General features: G+C 40.6%; 1 protein-coding gene across 1 annotated transcript; it reads left to right on the top strand.

Annotated features, from left to right (window-relative positions):
* The first annotated feature begins 6,647 nt into the window (after positions 1 to 6,647).
* On the top strand, positions 6,648 to 18,269 carry LOC139395893 (zinc finger protein 664-like). The gene is made up of 3 exons (XM_071143206.1): positions 6,648 to 6,726; positions 10,687 to 10,931; positions 16,150 to 18,269. The coding sequence occupies exons 1-3, from the start codon at positions 6,713 to 6,715 to the stop codon at positions 16,902 to 16,904; spliced, it is 1,014 nt and encodes a 337-aa protein (XP_070999307.1). The 5' UTR covers positions 6,648 to 6,712; the 3' UTR covers positions 16,905 to 18,269.
* The last annotated feature ends 799 nt before the right edge of the window (positions 18,270 to 19,068 follow it).

The raw sequence follows: 19,068 nt of genomic DNA, 5'->3' as shown, positions 1-19,068 counted from the left end.
TGCAAGTTCTCCCACTTAAAAAGATGAGAGGCCTGTAATTTTCATCATAGGTACACTTCAACTATGACAGACAAAATGAGAAAAAAAAGTCCAGAAAATCACATTGTAGGATTTTTTATGAATTTATTTGCAAATTAGGGTGGAAAATAAGTATTTCTATGTCTATTGTGCACGTTCCCTAAACTTGAGACATCTGTGACATTGTGTGTCCTTTTTTTTGTCCCCCAGCACAAGGCGCACCTGTGTAATGATATTGCTGTTTTATCAGCTTCTTGATATGCCACACCTGTTAGGTGGATGGATTATCTTGACAAAGGCTGAAATGCTCACTAACAAGGTTGTGCACAACATTTGAGAGAAATTAGCTTTTTGTGCATATGGAACATTGCATTTCAGCTCATGAAACCAACACTTTACATGTTTAGTTTATATTTTAGTTCAGTTTTTATTGGTAGGCCAATGTAATCGAACATACTAAATGGAGTGGCACGGATGTTTTTGTCATATATAATACGTTTTGCTCTGAGACCAGGTTGTCCCTCTGCAGTATTCTGTGTGAAGGAGCTAGTAGACACTTTTTTTATTAAACCTTTATTTAACTAGGCAAGTCAGTTAAGAACAAATTCTTATTTACAATGATGGCCTAGGAACAGTGGGTAAACTGCCTTGTTCAGAGGCAGAACAACAGATTTTTACCTTTTCAGCTCAGGGATTCGATCAAGCAACCTATTGGTTACTGACCCAACGCTCTAACCACTAGGCAACCTTCCGCCCCTAACATGTATCAGATAGAGATGGTGTGATGATCACTTTTCACCACTAGTTTGGGGGGATTATTTTACAACTTTGTTTAATGATACACAGTTTATAAAATGAATCCATGTGTTTATTAATTGTCTTTAAAACTAGATTAGTTATTTTAGTTACTGATCATGAATGTGTTTGGATAATTGAAGCAAACTTTATTGATCTGCCAATGAGAAATAGAGTTACATGAATATGTACTGGTCAACCTCTTCTTCTCTTTAGTATTCAGTTCTTCATATTAGATCTGACAGTATGAATGGTTCTTATGGTTGTATTCAGTTCTTCATATTAGATCTGACAGTATGAATGGTTCTTATTGGCTGAGTGCCTGGAGTGTTTTTGTATGACTACAGTCAGGAGTTCTCTCTGACCCTGTGATGTCACCAGCATATTAAGTACATTCATCTTAAGATAGCCAGGTGAGACAACCACACGTCACAGTAAACACATTTCTCCTCAATTAGTCAGTTTCACATTATTATTATTATTATTATTTGTATTTTGGTGGGGGGATACTCTTTAAAGACGAAGGGTTTCAGACATTTTGGGGCAGATGGGCAGGGACTCTGCTGTCCTAGCATCAGAGGGAAGCTGGTGCCACCATTGGGGTGCCAGGACAGAGAAGTGCTTTGACTGGGCTGAGAGGGAGCTTGACCTCCTGTAGCAGTGGGACGGCCATGAGACCAGAGGTGGCAGAACTGAGTGCTCGGGTTGGGATACAGGGTTTGAGCCTGAAGGTAGAGATGTGGCAGTTCCTCTTGCTGCACCGTAAGTAAACACCATTGTCTTGTAGTGGATGTGAGCTTCGGCTGGACGCCAGTGGAATGTACGGAGGAGCAGGGTGACATGGTGGAACTTGGGAAGGTTAAACACCCAGACAGACTGCAGTGTTCTAGATAAGTTCAATGGCGACCCATCATTCAGGACAGGTGAGCCACCTGTTTTGAGCCCCACAGTTATAGCGATAAAGTGTGAAAAAAATTATCTGTTTGCAACCAATGTAAAAAAACATTTATAATTGAGTTATTAATAAATCCACAAACAAAAATGGTCTCTTTTGTTTTCTTGAGTAAGGCAGCTCCAAAATGCAGGTGTTTCAGCCTAGCTCATTGCCTTCTGTGGAGGTGGGGCAAGCCAGCAGAAAATACGGAGCGTTGTGCCGTGATTGGCTCAGTGTTCTGTCATTCATGGGGACAATACGTCACTGCCAAGTCTAAGGGTAGAAATTGAAAATTCAAGCTTCTTGGGTGCTGTCATAGAGTTACATTAGAAGTGCCCATCCATGAAGGCTCAAGGTCATTGTCCACAGATAAAGTAACGTTAAATCATGTGATATCTACAGTCGCTTTGATTGGACTGATCATGTCAACATCGTACTTTCAAAATCTGAGCTAGCAGTCATCATCATGAATCAAGTTGACAATCTACTGGCAAATCCTTTTTAATCTTTGTCATATGAAGAGAAATAATGAGAAATTTTAGATAAAATGTATCGGTGCTCATTGGTCATTGGACACAAACATCACACAACAAATTGCAAATTCAACAATGAGTGGTTTGGAAGGAATCAGTGGCAAACTGCAAGCATTGCAAAGCAATCATTAGCCTGCTAATCAGTGGAGTGGCTGTGTGGTCCCAAGTCTAAGATTAAGGGGTTATTTTCCTAGTTTAATTTGGTAAACATTCAACATTGGCCATGCTGTCAATGAAGCTTGATTTGTGCCGCGCTCAAAACAACTTACCTCGGTACTGAAAAATCTGACTTGAGTGGGTTCAAGACAACTGGGAACTCAGGGAAAAACAAGCTACGACTGGGAAAATACATTTTGAACTTTCCTCCAACTCGGAATTGTAAATTGGGAACTCGGGCCTCTTTCTACAGCTACGACCTGAAAATCACTGACGTCATCATTTTTTTCCTGAGTTCGCAGTTGTCTTGAAAGCACCATAAATCTAGAGAATGCCAGACTTTGATGAAGTTCGATGACAAAATAAACCCACGAAGGACCGCCGCGCCACCTTCCTGTTCAAGTGAGCACAGCACAACAAGGTGAGTCCAAAAATGTCTTGTATGCTGGTGCATAAATGATGTAATATGCCAGGGAGATGTGAATACTGTAGCTAAGAAAGTAATACTAAGTCTATGTTGTGTAGTAAGATCTCAGTAGCCTATGTGCCTCACCCTAATAATTTGGTCTATTTTCACCTCTTAATTTTGCCTACTGTTCTGACTTGGTGGTTCACATGTAGCCAATAACCTGTTTTAGAGTCATCATTGAATATTGTAAGGGTTTTCATTGTCTGCTTATATGCCCCTTTATTTATCCTACGGTTCTGACTTGGCGTACATGGAGAACACTGTAAGAACGGCCCATGTTCTGAATTTTGTCGCTTTGCATTTCAAAAGGGCTGCACAAATAGTTATATTGAATATGTCCGTCATAGCTCGCTCATTGATGTCTTAATCGAAATTACGGATTACCTCTTATCCGCTTTTCGTCCCCTTATGCCATAGTTTGAACATCTCAATTGTCAGTAGAAACCACATTTGTTTAAGCAAGTCAGCCATGTTATTTTAAAAGGCAGTAAATGAGGCCTAATGAACTGTTTTGATGACAGACAAGGCTCCGCTGATAGCCAGGTGTAGCAGTGTTAAATTGTTGGGACTATGCTGTTGGGTCCTAACAGTTTGTGGGCACTGTTATAGTGCAATTAATGTATTGTTTAGTGGCTTTTCTGGCATGCATCCCACTTTAATTATTTATTTATTTAACTAGGTAAGTCAGTTAAGAACAAATTCTTATTTACAATTAAGGCCTTCCCCAGCCAAATGCTGGGCCAATTGTGCGCTTCCCTTTGGGACTCTTAATCATGGCCGGATGTGATTGAGCCTGGTTTCGAACCAGGGACTGTAGTGATACCTCTTGTACTGACATGCAGTGCCTAAGACCGCTGCGCCATTCGGGAGCCCTTCGAATGTTTGTGCCCAACGTGGGGCAGGAGTTGGATGGCACAAGCTGGGAGCCCAGCCAACAGAGATTTGAGAAATGATTTTCTACTCTTCTCCAGATCTGTGCCTCACCACAAACCTGTCTCGAAGCTCGACAGAACATTTCTTAGACCTCATTGCTTGGTTTTTGCTTTGACTTGCATTGTCAACTATTTTGACAAGCGTGTGCTTTTCCAATCATGTCCAATCATTTGAATTTACCACAGGAGGACTCCAATGTAGAAACATCTCAAGGATGATCAATGGAAACAGGATGCACTTGAGCTGAATTTTGAGTCTCAGAGCAAATGGTCTGAATATTTATGCAAATGAGGATTCATTTTTATAAATTTGCTAAAATGTATGAAAAACTTTTTTTCGCTATGTCATTATGGGGTATTGTGTGTATATTGATGAGCGGTATAATTTTTTTTTGTATAAGCCTGTAACGTAACAATATGTGGAAAAAGTCAAGGGGTCTTGTATAATGCCCTGTATATGCTTTAAACTACAATGTAAGGATCTGAAGTGGTAAACACAAAGGCATAATGGGAAATGCATGTCCAATGGTTATCTCTGTATTAGTATTATCCACATTAAGTCACCTAGGTAGATTAGTGGTTATCTCTATTAGTATTATCTCTGTATTAGTATTACCCACATTAAAACACCTAGGTAGAGCAGTGGTTATCTCGGTATGAGTATTATCTCTGTATTACCCACATTAAAACGCCTAGGTAGAGTCGTGGTTCTCTCTGAATTAGTATCATCTCTGTATTACCCACATTAAAACACCTAGGTAGAGCAGAGAGGACAGAGCATGTGGCTTTGCAACACACAGGTGTTTCATCTCCACACTGGGATGATTTTAACAGTGCAACGCCACTCAGGTAGGAGGGTAACAGAAATAAATGAATAAAAAACACAAAACTAATGAAGGAACACACAGGGCCACAGCACTTCAGGAGCACACAGTCCTCAACAATATATCCCTGTTGTCAATACTTTCAACTGGCTCAGCTCGCTGTTACAGTACAGCACCACCAAATTCATATTATTAAGTAACCGTCTGTCTTATGTTACGTTTTTATGGTTACATATCACACTATTTTGAGAGTCCCATTTTTATTTTTAGTATGTTACATCTCTATGAGACGAGGCTGCACCTTAACCTACATTATGCACAGCAGGTCAAGAGGTGTGTTTTCCCTTCAGCATCTGCATGTGACATAAGCTCACTAAAATGGTTAACCTTGGCTGTGAGTGATGGGAAAAAAATCTGACAAAGGCAATTACTTGAATAATTCAATGGATGTTTTGTTTACAAACTTGATGAGTAATTTGTCTTGTTAAAAAAAAATATTGACTTCGCTGTGGGGCCGTCAATGGGAATGGGAATTGGGCCGTGCTTCAGCTGAACTGCAGTACCGAGAATGCATGCTTGTAGACTGGAAGCCTGGCCCCTTGTTCCGAGAAGGGTGTAATTGCAGACCGCAATTTGGGGCGTTCTCTGATATCGGGTGTTTCATGATATCAAGTTTACACCAATTGATGCTCCCCATTGGTCCGTGGCCGTTTCTTTTGCGTTGGGTACAACAGTTGTTGAGAACTGTAGAATTGTAGCTATGCCTAACCTTAACCCTTTTTCCTAACCTTAATCTCAGTCTCCTAACCCCCACGTTAATTATCATAACCTGCCACATTAGTTATCCTAACCTGCATGGTAAACAAATCCCTAACCCTCACCCTCACCCTTTTCCTAACCTTATCCTCAGTCTCCTAACCTCCACTTTAATTGTCCTAACCTGCCACTTTAATTATCCTAACCTGTTATGTATGCTTTGTGCCTAGTTAAATAAATAAATAAACAAAACATTTAACAAATAGCCTCCATCAGTTTCATAACACCGAAACTGACCAATGGCATGTATCCATTTTTATTATATCAGGGTACATCCACATCAAGAAACTGTACAGTACTTCTCCTACTGGGAGGCGCGGGAAATAGTTTAAAGAGCGATTGGTGCTGAGGAAGCTATGGCAGGGGATGCCCCGCAGCCTGTTGAGATTCATAATGTCGTTTACCAGTTGACGGATACCGATTGTAGAGATAAATTGTATGTGCGGCTAAAAGGTTTATGGGAGTTCAGGAATTAACATTGGAAGCATTGCAGGCAGTGGTGGAAAAAGTACCCAATTGTCATATTTGAGTTAAAGTAAAAATACTTGAGTCAAGGAAAAGATGAAAGCCACCCAGTAAAATCTACTTGAGTAAAGGTCTAAAAGTATTTAGTTTAACATATACATAAGCATCAAAAGTAAATGTAATTGCTAAAATATACTTAAGTATCAAAGGTAAAAGTATAAATCATTTCAAATTCATTACATTAGGCAAAATAGACAGCACGATTTTCTTGTAGTTTAAATGTAGGGATAGTCAGGGGCACACTCCAACACAGACATAGCGCGCGTTCCTATGAGTACCAGAGGACAGAATAATAATGAAAAACGAACGCCCAACACCCCTTGAATACGGCCGGTGTCAGTAAACACAATATACTTAAGTACTTTACACCACTGATTGCAGGGAATACTGACTGAAGATGTTCCTCCCTACGAGGCCCATGAGACTGTGTAGGGATGTGATTTGAATAGGACTGTGACTGAACGATTGGAATGTTTTTATTTATCTATTTATGTATTTGGTTTTGATGTCGTTGTTTCCACGATGGACATGTATTTCTTTCTACAGTTTACTAACCTTACAGTAGGTGGCGGCAGACACGTTATATTGTGTAAATGTCAGGATACGAGAGAAGAAGATGACGCTGTTGCAATGTCGTAGTTGGGAACAGGAAGTTCCGGGTAGAAAACGTCAGAACTGTGTTATGTCGATAGTGGTTGTGTCCGTTTCAAATGTATTATTACAGGTATGTAATAGCACGTTTTAAACTTTCTAATGTCGAAATAATGTATATTATGTTAGGTAACAAATCCGTCAATGTATTATCACGTTTGGTAAAGGTTTTAATTGTATGTGTTATTTTGGGGTCAAATCGAGTGAGTGAAGAAGGTGATTAAAAACGATTTTTCAAGTCACATAGGTAGACTTTGGGTTTGTCTGAGTGTATGTATATAATTTAGTTAGTCATTTCATAAAGATTCCATTTATTTAAGTTAGTTTTTACATGTTCTTGGTTTTGTGTAAAATGATGCTTATGAGCTGGTAAATAGCCTCGTCCGAAGCATCCTGATCTCGCGAGTTTACATGCACTGTTTCGTTAATGTAAGCTCGCGAGATCTGGATGGTTCGGACGAGGCTCGTCAAATGGCGGCTTCAACGGTTTTGGTCGTCTTCCTAGGAGTTTGCTCGTGGGGAAATGGCGACATGAGGCTGTGTGATGGAGTGTCAAAATAGAGAGAAGCTAGCTGAAGTTATCCTTCACCATTTGGAGAGAGAGGCCAACTGCATGGAATGGCGTCGATTAATGCGGATGAATCGGAGCACGTATCAAACTCATTCCATGGAGGACCAAGTGTCTGCGGGTTTTCGCTCCACCCTTGTACTTGATTAATGAATTAAGGTCACTAATTAGTGAGGAACTCACCTCAACTGATTGTCTATGTTTTAATTGAAAGGAAAAAAATAAAACCCGCTGAGACTCGGTCCTCGATGGAATGAGTTAGACACCCCTGAAACGGAGAGAGAGTTTGAGAAGCAACAACTGTGCTGGAATGCGATCAATGTGGGGGACAGTTCTGATGATATGGAGCCGGAGGATGAGGGCCTAGTATTTGAATGGTCTGTAGTGGAAAGACATAGGAAGAACAGAGATAATGATACTGGAAGCAGTGGCGCATGTAGTATAGAAACTCCAGAGGTCCAAGGTAGGGAGCTAGAGTAATAATGTGTCACAGTGGAAAGTTGGGATGATGTTTGAGGAGACCACAGGGCCTCATTTACACCCTATCTGATTAACCAAGGCCTTAGAGAGAGGTGAAGTTCAGCTGGGCAGGATCCGTGTCCATGGTAGATAGTTAATATCTTGTACTAGTCAGGTTCAGCAAAGGAAGATTTTTCAAATGGAAAATCATAATGGGACGAAGCTCAGGAAGACAGAGTGGTTGAAGCCTAAAGGTTGATCAGTAGGAAAGGGGGTTAAAGAAGTGAAAGCTTATCAGTGCTGTTGAGGTGTTAGAAGGTTTTGTCTGGAAAAGTACAGAATAGGATTCCTTAGCTTCAATGTCAGTGATTTTGACCCAGCCTCATCAATCAACCAATCAAATGTATTTATAAAGCCCTTCTTACATCAGCTGATGTCACAAAGTGCTGTACAGAAACCCAGCCTAAAACCCCAAACAGCAAGCAATGCAGGTGTAGAAGCACAGTGGCTAGGAAAAACTCCCTAGAAAGGCCAGAACCTAGGAAGAAACCTAGAGAGGAACCAGGCTATGAGGGGTGGCCAGTCCTCTTCTGTCTGTGCTGGGTGGAGATTATAACAGAACATGGCCAAGATGTTCCAATGTTCATAGATGACCAGCAGGGTCAAATAATAATAATCACAGTGGTTGTCGAGGGTGCAACAGGTCAGCACCTCAGGAGTAAATGTCATTTGGCTTTTAATAGCCAATCATTGAGAGTATCTCTACCGCTCCTGCTGTCTCTAGAGAGTTGAAAACAGCAGATCTGGGACAGGTAGCACATCCGGTGAACAGGTCAGGGTTCCATGACAGCAGGCAGAACAGTTGAAACTGGATCAGCAACAGTGAATCATCACAGTGTTTTTAAATGCCAAAGAATGGGACATGTAGCTGTTGAGTGGAAAGATGTGCCAAGTGTGTTGGGGAACTTGATTACAGTGAATGTTGGAGCAATGTGACTGTTAAGTGTTGCAATTGTGTGGAGGACAAAGAGCAGCATTTGGTGGATGCCGGGTGCAGAGAGATGCTCAGAGATATAGAATCTGTCTTGATGTATCATATGCAGAGGCTGTAAGACAGACTGGTGGAACTACAGTGCAGACTGATGGAGCTTCCATGGCTGGTCCCGTTGTAAGAGGACCTACTATCAGACTGATGGAGCTTCCATGGCTGGTCCCGTAGTAAGAGGACCTACTATCAGACTGATGGAGCTTCCATGGCTGGTCCTGTAGTAAGAGGCCCTACTGTCAGACTGATGGAGCTTCCATGGTTGGTCCCGTAGTAAGAGGACCTGCTGTCAGACTGATAGAGCTTCCATGGCTGGTCCTGTAGTAAGAGGACCTACTGTCAGAACTGGTCTTTCTACTAGTCCTGACATGGTTTCGAGGCCTGTTCAGAAATCTTGTGCCCATAAATGCACTGTGACAAAGGATTCTTTAATAGTGAATAATTTGTACTTCATAGTTTTCATTTGTGAGGTTATCAACAACTTGGATTGTGTAAAGCAGAAATACCAGGTTTAAAGTTATCTTGTAAACTGCAGCAGAGTTGTTGGGGGTAACAGATGTTACTGTCGGTATGGATTTTGATAAGCTGGATAACCTCTGGGTGGATTGTCTCAGCATGATATAGACCCCAATGTTTGCAAACGCAGAAAGGGATCTGATATAGTTTTTTGGGGGGTGTGGGAGGGTTTTTGGGGGGAAGGGGAGGGTGTGGTAGAAGTTAACAGGGATTTATTGTTTTATTTTCTTAGTACAGAGTTAAACAGACATGCACCTTAAAGGTTTGTTTGTGGACCTCCATGATACCATAGGAGGTCTGCATCAACGGACTTCAGTGCAGGTAGTGCCTCATCAGAGAGAGAACATTTCAGTTGCTCTCCAGTTCTGAAGCTGAATGTAATGGTTATCAGTTCTAATATTCAGACACTGATAATTCTTACTGTTGTGTGAACGGGAAATAAAATAGGTTTTTGTGAGTGAAGTAATACAGGGAATACAAGGTTATTCATAACAATTGTACATAGTGCTGCCTGAATCATGCCCCTGAATCATACTGCAACCTTGTACATAGTACATAGTGCTGCCTGAATCATACTGCAACCTTGTACATAGTACATAGTGCTGCCTGAATCATACTGCAACCTTGTACATAGTACATAGTGCTGCCTGAATCATACTGCAACCTTGTACATAGTACATAGTGCTGCCTGAATTATACTGCAACCTTGTACATAGTACATAGTGCTGCCTGAATCATACTGCAACCTTGTACATAGTACATAGTGCTGCCTGAATCATACTGCAACCTTGTACATAGTACATAGTGCTGCCTGAATCATACTGCAACCTTGTACATAGTACATAGTGCTGCCTGAGTCATACTGCAATCTTGTACATAGTACATAGTGCTGCCTGAATCATACTGCAACCTTGTACATAGTACATAGTGCTGCCTGAATCATACTGCAACCTTGTACATAGTACATAGTGCTGCCTGAATCATACTGCAACCTTGTACATAGTACATAGTGCTGCCTGAATCATACTGCAACCTTGTACATAGTACATAGTGCTGCCTGAATCATACTGCAACCTTGTACATAGTACATAGTGCTGCCTAAATCATACTGCAATCTTGTACATAGTACATAGTGCTGCCTGAATCATACTGCAGTCTTGTACATTGTACATAGTGCTGCCTAAATCATACTGCAACCTTGTCCTAAATTGTTTTATGCATTTTTGTGAATTTTAAGAAATCTAATGTAGATTAAGTGCACTTATATTGTGCAATTTAAAATGTGTACTTTGTGTCTAATGTGAATGAATGTTTTGTCAAGGATTATCTACCTAATCTACTGAAATTAGATAATTGAACAAGAAAAAAGAGAATATATTTTTACAGAGTAAAGTGCCAGAACTGTCAACACTAACTTTTGTGTCCTTTTGTCTACATAACTACAGGCCGACTCAGATTAAGAGGCCGTTAACATCAACAGTGAGGACAAACCCAGCCTGCTTCTCTCCTTCCACACTGAGTCCAAACCTACAGTCACTGGGTCCTGATTGTGACAGTGGAGCCCAGTTTGCACTGCAGGATCCAGAGATGACATCAGTGAAGCTGGAAGACTGCAGTCAAACACTGGAGCTGAATGTCATCATTAAAGATGAAGAAGAGGAGGAGGAGATTGGTACATCTGTTAGTCATGGTAACAGCAGGTTCTATCTACAGTGCATCCGGAAAGTTTTCAGACCCCTTGACTTTTTCCACATTTTGTTCTGTTACTTCCTTATTCTGAAATTGATGAGAACTACAATTTAAATCCATCTACACACACATTACCACATGTCAAATGTCAGGTTTTTTAAATGTTTGCAAATGTAATGTTGAATCCCCTTTGGCAGCGATTACAGCCTCTTCTTGGGTATGAAGCTTGGCACACCTGTATTTGGGGAGTTTCTCCCATCCATTCTCTGTCAGGTTGGATGGGGAGTGTCACTGCACAGCTATTTTCAGGTCTCTCCAGAGATGTTCGATTGGGTTCAAGTCCGGCCTCTGGCTGGGCCACTCAAGGACATTCAGAAACTTGTCCCGAAGCCACTTCTGCATTGTCTTGGCTGCGTGCTTAGGGTCGTTGTCCTGTTGGAAGGTGGAACTTCACCCCAGTCTGAGGTCCTGAGCGCTCTGGAGCAGGTTTTTATCAAGAATCTCAATGTTCTTTGCTCCAATCATCTTTCCCTTTATCCTGACTCGTCTCCCAGTCCCTGTCACCACCATGCTTTACCGTAGGGATGGTATTGGCCAGGTGATGAGCGGTGCCTGGTTTCCTCCAGATGTGATGTTTGGCATTCAGGCCAAAGAGTTCAAACTTTATTTAATCAGACCAGAGAATCTTCTTTCTTGTGATCTTCGTCTTTTTGGTGCCTTTTTGCAAACTCCAAGATGGCTGTCATGTGTCTTTTACTGAGGAGTGGCTTCCGTCTGGCCACTCTACCATAAATCCCTGATTGGTGGAGTGCTGCAGAGATTGTTGTACCTTTTGACGGTTCTTCCACCTCCACAAAAGAACTCAGGAGCTCTGTCAGAGTGATTATCAGGTTCTTTGGTCACCTCCCTGACCAAGACCCTTCTCTCCCGATTGCTAAGTTTGGCTGGGCGGCCAGCTCTAGGAAAAGTCTTGGTGTTTCAAAACTAATTATATTTAAGAATGTTGGAAGCCAGTGTGTTCTTGGGGACCTTCAATGCTGCAGACATTTTTTTGGTACACTTCCCCAGATCTGTACCTCAACACAATCCTGTCTTGGAGATCTACGGACAATTCCTTTGACCTCATGGCTTGGTTTTTGCTCTGACATGCACTGTCAACTGTGGGACCTTATATAGACAGGTGTGTGTGCCTTTCCAAATTATCTCCAATCAATTTAATTTACCACAGGTGGACTCCAATCAAGTTGTAGAAACATCTCAAGGATGCTAAATGGAAACAGGATGCACCTGAGCTCAACTTCGAGTCTCATAGCAAAGTGTCTGAATACTTATGTAAATATGGTATTTCTGTTTTTTATTTTGAATACTTTTGCAAACATTTTCTAAAAACCTGTTTTTGCATTGTCATTATGGGGTTTTGTGTGTAGATTGTTGAGGGAAAAATATTTAATTGATTTTAGAATAAGGCTGTAACGCGACAAAATGTGGAAAAATTGAAGGAGTCTGAATACTTTCTGAATGCACTGCTACGTTATTTTCATAAGTTCCTCTATAAATTGTGACCCAGCCTGTTGCTTGGTTGAATTTTGTAATTCGGACATCACACATCTTAAGCGATCTTGAGTTCTTAGAGAGTAGACTAAAGAAGGGAAATAGTCAAAATGCCACTTTTAAAAAAAAGTTATATGAAATGAATGTGTAGTTACTAACCCTTGTGATAGTGAGTGGAGGATGATATGAAATGAGTCTGTGTAGTTACTAACCCTTGTGATAGTGAGAGGAGGATGATATGAAATGAGTCTGTGTAGTTACTAACCCTTGTGATAGTGAGTGGAGGATGATATGAAATTAGTCTGTGTAGTTACTAACCCTTGTGGTAGTGAGTGGAGGATGATATGAAATTAGTCTGTGTAGTTACTAACCCTTGTGATAGTGAGTGGAGGATGATATGAAATTAGTCTAGTTACTAACCCTTGTGATAGTGAGTGGAGGATGATATGAAATTAGTCTGTGTAGTTACTAACCCTTGTGATAGTGAGTGGAGGATGATATGAAATGAGTCTGTGTAGTTACTAACCCTTGTGATAGTGAGTGGAGGATGATATGAAATGAGTCTGTGTAGTTACTAACCCTTGTGATAGTGAGTGGAGGATGATATGAAATTAGTCTGTGTAGTTACTAACCCTTGTGATAGTGAGTGGAGGATGAAATGAGTTTGTGTAGTTACTAACCCTTGTGATAGTGAGTGGAGGATGATATGAAATGAGTCTGTGTAGTTTCTATCCCTTGTGATAGTGAGTGGAGGATGACATGAGTTTGTGTAGTTACTAACCCTTGTGATAGTGAGTGGAGGATGATATGAAATGAGTCTGTGTAGTTACTAACCCTTGTGATAGTGAGTGGAGGATGATATGAAAGAGTCTGTGTAGTTACTAACCCTTGTGATAGTGAGTGGAGGATGATATGAAATTAGTCTGTGTAGTTACTAACCCTTGTGATAGTGAGTGGATGATATAAAATGAGTCTGTGTAGTTACTAACCCTTGTGATAGTGAGTGGATGATTTGAAATGAGTCTGTGTAGTTACTAACCCTTGTGATAGTGAGTGGAGGATGATATGAAATTAGTCTGTGTAGTTACTAACCCTTGTGATAGTGAGTGGAGGATGATATGAAATTAGTCTGTGTAGTTACTAACCCTTGTGATAGTGAGTGGAGGATGAAATGAGTTTGTGTAGTTACTAACCCTTGTGATAGTGAGTGGAGGATGATATGAAATGAGTCTGTGTAGTTTCTATCCCTTGTGATAGTGAGTGGAGGATGACATGAGTTTGTGTAGTTACTAACCCTTGTGATAGTGAGTGGAGGATGATATGAAAGAGTCTGTGTAGTTACTAACCCTTGTGATAGTGAGTGGAGGATGATATGAAATTAGTCTGTGTAGTTACTAACCCTTGTGATAGTGAGTGGAGGATGATATGAAATTAGTCTGTGTAGTTACTAACCCTTGTGATAGTGAGTGGAGGATGATATGAAATTAGTCTGTGTAGTTACTAACCCTTGTGATAGTGAGTGGATGATATGAAATGAGTCTGTGTAGTTACTAACCCTTGTGATAGTGAGTGGATGATTTGAAATGAGTCTGTGTAGTTACTAACCCTTGTGATAGTGAGTGGAGGATGATATGAAATGAGTCTGTGTAGTTACTAACCCTTGTGATAGTGAGTGGAGGATGATATGAAATGAGTCTGTGTAGTTACTAACCCTTGTGATAGTGAGTGGAGGATTATATGGCTCATAATTTTCACTCCTTTTGCCCCTTCTTCCACTGTTACTTCCACTGTTACCAGGGTTGGGGTCAATACCAGATTCTTCAGAAAATAGACTGAAATTCCAATTCTCTGCAATGCTTTTAAATTAGGAAAATGTGGAATTGGAATTTGATTTGTGAATTGACTGGAATTTAAATGAAATTGACCCCAACCCTGACTTACCCACTTTTAGAATAGTTTTATTCCCCTGTATTGTACAGCCTACTGATATGAATACATATGTCACCCGGTACAGCCAGAAGAGGACTTGCCACACCTGATATGTGACTAGTTTCAGAAAACTAGGTGTATGTCACACGTCACTACTTCACAGTAGAGCTATTTGAACGCAAACTTTGTTTTAAAATCAAAATGTGTTTTTTTTTGTCAGAAATGTCTTCTGGAACATGTGAACTTTCATGTGCCTTAATAACAAACTTGTACGCCATCTGTAAATACAAATAGAGTAAAACAATTCTGAGCCTAGTTGGTTTAGCCACAGAAAAAGCCAGCAACCTTCCAGCTAGCCATCATTGGCTGAGATAATGAGTGGGCTGGACATGCCTAGAGATTAGTTCAGATTGGTCTGCCATATAGCGCTTCTGTCTATTTGAGCTGGTCAGTATGTGTAGGAAATCCTGTCTAATGCGGCTTTAAATAATATATATATATCGTAGTGTACCTCCCCACTTTCTGGAGGACCGAGTTTTGAAATCAGTGGAATTAGAGTATGATATGTAAGGAAAACACCTGTCTCTGGATTACATCTTCAAACTAAGGGTAACGATGACATCAGTGAGAAGCGTCCATCCATGTATACGGACGGGTAAGATAGTCTAGCTAGCTACATTTTCAGATATTACACGTTTCTAATTTTGTCAAAGTCGTTTTAATTTCAAGTTAAAGTGTTAGTGCACTGTTAGCTAGCTGGCTAACGTTAGCTTGGGTGCTTGACTACTGCTGTTAGTTCAGCTAGCTAACGTTATGATCTGTGTAGTGATATTATTCATATCTCAGAGAAATTTGCGTTGCTAGTTATAGCCTAATGTTAGCTGGCTAATATTGAACCTGGTTTGTTAGCTACCAGCAGATTCATGCAGGTTACTAACGGCAAGAGTTGTGACTGTGGTTCATTGTTTAGCTAGCTAGCTACATGTCTTAACAAAAGACTCCACTTTGCAAGTAACCATTTCAGTAGAATGTTTATGTCACTGCAACAACTATTGATAGACGTAGCTGGTACATTCACTCTGGCTATCTACTCAGATTTCAGAGCACAGAATAAATGATGAATTTACGAACGCTCAACAGCCATTGAATATGGCCTTGTCTGTAAAAGTTGACAAAAAAGCGTGAATTGTTGCCAACAGCACAGGGTGTGAACGATACTGAATGGGTGTAGACAAAGAGGTCTGCAGTAGGTGTACCAAAACATTCAAAGGCCATTTTCTCAAAAGTGAGGTTACAAGTTTGTCAACTTTTAAAACAGAATTACTCTCCTATTGTTCCTCAACTGTAGTGTATGATATACAATTTTCTAGCTCTGAGTCTACTTCTATCCAATGTATAAAAATACAAAAAATGTTGGTACATTAGATCAAGCCGGTCAGTCACATATGAATACATATGTCACCTGGTACAGCCAGAAGAGGACTGGCCACCCCTCAGAGCCTGATTCCTCTCTAGGTTTCTTCCTATGTTCCTGCCTTTCTACTGAGTTTTTCCTTAGCCACTGCACTTCTGCATTGCTTGCTCTTTGGGGTTTTAGGCTGGGTTTCTGTTCAACACTTTGAAAACTGTTAATTTAAAAAAGGCTTCATTAAAAAAATAATAGATCAATATCACAACTGAGTTGGGATTGACATGTATGTCACACAAACTGACTGGTTGTTCTGATGTTGTTCACACAGGAGACCATGTTGAGACATTCTCTACATCCAGAGAGCAACAGCAGGAAGGTCACAGAGCTAAGAGGTCTCACCACTGCCCACATTGTGAGGAGATTTTCCCAATTCTATCAAAGCTAAAAATACATCTAAAAATACACACAGGAGAGAAGCCTTACTCCTGCTCTGACTGTGGGGGGAGATTCTCCCGATTGGATACATTAAAATGTCACCACCGAATACATACAGGAGAGAAGCCTTACTCCTGCTTTGACTGTGGTAAATGCTTTAAAACATCAACTGAGCTAAAATCTCATCAGCGAAGACACACAGGAGAGAAGCCTTACTCCTGCTCTGACTGTGGAGAGAGTTTCTCCAGATTGGATACCTTAAAATGTCACCAACAAATGCATACAGGAGTGAAGCCTTACTCCTGCTCTGAATGTGGAAAGAGTTTCTCTCAACAGGGCAACTTAAAAACACACCAACGTATACATAAAGGAGAGAAGCCTTACTCCTGCTCTGACTGTGGGAAAGGCTTTAAAACATCAACTGAGCTAAAATCTCACCAGAGAACTCACACAGGAGAGAAGCCTCACTACTGCTCTGACTGTGGGGCGAGTTTCTCTCAATTGAGCAATTTAAGAAGACACCAACGTATACATAAAGGAGAGAAGCCTTACCACTGCTCTGACTGTGGGACAAGTTTCTCTCAATTGAGCAACTTAAAAACGCACCAACGCATACATAAAGGAGAGAAGTTCTCTCAGACCAGCTAAGATTAAAGTCACTCCATCACTTAATTCTAATTTGATAGAAGAAGTGGTAACAGTGAATTGGATCAAATGACGAAAGCGTAGAACACTGTAATCTTATTGTTTCTCAATGTGATAGAACTGTACAGATGAAAAGGATTGTTATAGAATGTTAGCCTCTCTTTACTTTACTGATCAGTGTGCACCTTGTCAGTTTTGGTGTGTTTTGTTAGATTCTACTGTAAACATATTGAGATTACCTGGATTTTCCCTTAGCGTTGAAAACCCTCTGAGGGATCACTTGTTAAAACAATGAAGTGTGATGGTTGACTGGGTGATACGGCTTCCTTCTGCAGTTTTCTGTCGGATTGAGTTAGTAGACATAACATGTATCAGATAGAGATGGGGTGATGATCCGTTTTCACCACTAGTTTGGGTATATTATTTTTGCTATTAATCAACTTTGTTTGAAACATCGACACTGAAAAAAAAATATATATATATAAATGCAACATGTTTTTAGTTTTTATTTCACCTTTATTTAACCAGGTAGGCTAGTTGAGAACAAGTTCTCATTTGCAACTGCGACCTGGCAGACCTGGCAACATGTGAAGTGTTGGTCCCATGTTTCAAGACCAGAAATGTTCCATATGCACAAAAAGGGTATTTATCTCAAATTCTGTGCTCAAAATTGTTTCCATCCCTGTTAGCATTTTTTCTTTGCCAATATAATCCACCCATCTGACAGATGTGGCATATCAAGAAGCTGATTAAACAACATGATCATTACGCAGGTGAACCTCGTGCTGGGAACAATACAAGGACAGTCTAAAATGTGCAGTTCTGTCACACAACCCAATGCCACAGATGTCTCATGTTTTAAGGGAATGTGCAATTGGCATGCTGACTGTAGGAATACCCACCAGAGCTGTTGCCAGATAATTGAATGTTAATTTCCCTACAATAAGCTGCCTCCAACATTGTTTTAGAGAATTTGGCAGTACCTCCAACCGGCCTCAACCGCAGACCATGTGTATGGTGTTGTGTGGGTGAGCGGTTTGCTGATGTGAATGTTGTGAACAGAGTGCCCCATGGTGGCAGTGAGGTTATGGTATTGTTAGGCATAAACTACGGACAACAAACACAATTTTTGTGCCATTCATCCGCCGCCATCACCTCATGTTTCAGCATGATATAATGCAGCTTTGTGAGGCTCATTTGAACTTGTTGAATTTCTGGGATCTTTTATTTCAACTTCATGAAACATTGGACCAACACTTTACGTTGCGTTTATATTTTGTAGATTTGTTATTTTAGTCATTGATAATTAATGTATTTGGAAAACTGTAGTGAACTTAATTGATCTACTAATGAAAAATAAATGTTCTACATTAATTTGTGCTGGTCAGTCTTTGTTTTTGGGGGGTTTCTATACTGTAAATGTTCTTTTGTTTTATTTCTTAAAATTCAAAATGTATATTTCGATCTCCTAAAAACATGTCACTACACCTCTACACGTCACCATGGGGACAAGCCAATATGCCAGCCACCAGTATTCTCACTAATGCATATGTAATGGTTTAAAAACCTTAAACCTATTAAGTCATCTATGATTTTCATGGAGACTTCAAACGGATCTCCCAGGTATCTAGATGGATCCTACACATCACCATGGAGACTTCAAACGGATCTCCCAGGTATCTAGATGGATCCGACACATCACCATGGAGACTTCAAACGGATCTCCCAGGTATCTAGATGGATCCTACACATCACCATGGAGACTTCAAACGGATCTCCCAGGTATCTAGATGGATCCTACACATCACCATGGAGACTTCAAACGGATCTCCCAGGTATCTAGATGGATCCTACACATCACCATGGAGACTTCAAACGGATCTCCCAGGTATCTAGATGGATCCGACACATCACCATGGAGACTTCAAACGGATCTCCCAGGTATCTAGATGGATCCGACACATCACCATGGAGACTTCAAACGGATCTCCCAGGTATCTAGATGGATCCTACACATCACCATGGAGACTTCAAACGGATCTCCCAGGTATCTAGATGGATCCTACACATCACCATGGAGACTTCAAACGGATCTCCCAGGTATCTAGATGGATCCTACACATCACCATGGAGACTTCAAACGGATCTCCCAGGTATCTAGATGGAT

The sequence above is a fragment of the Oncorhynchus clarkii genome, unplaced genomic scaffold (assembly GCF_045791955.1).
Source record: "Oncorhynchus clarkii lewisi isolate Uvic-CL-2024 unplaced genomic scaffold, UVic_Ocla_1.0 unplaced_contig_307_pilon_pilon, whole genome shotgun sequence".
Lineage (NCBI taxonomy): Eukaryota > Metazoa > Chordata > Actinopteri > Salmoniformes > Salmonidae > Oncorhynchus > Oncorhynchus clarkii.
The sequence above is the reverse complement of the archived record's forward strand: the minus strand, read 5'-3'. Positions and strand labels throughout refer to the sequence as shown.

Bases quoted from the DNA above. Each gene is read 5' to 3' on its own strand.
- LOC139395893 (XM_071143206.1), top strand. The intron at 10,932-16,149 runs GTAACAGCAGGT...TTGTTCACACAG, and splicing joins TGGTACATCTGTTAGTCATG to GAGACCATGTTGAGACATTC.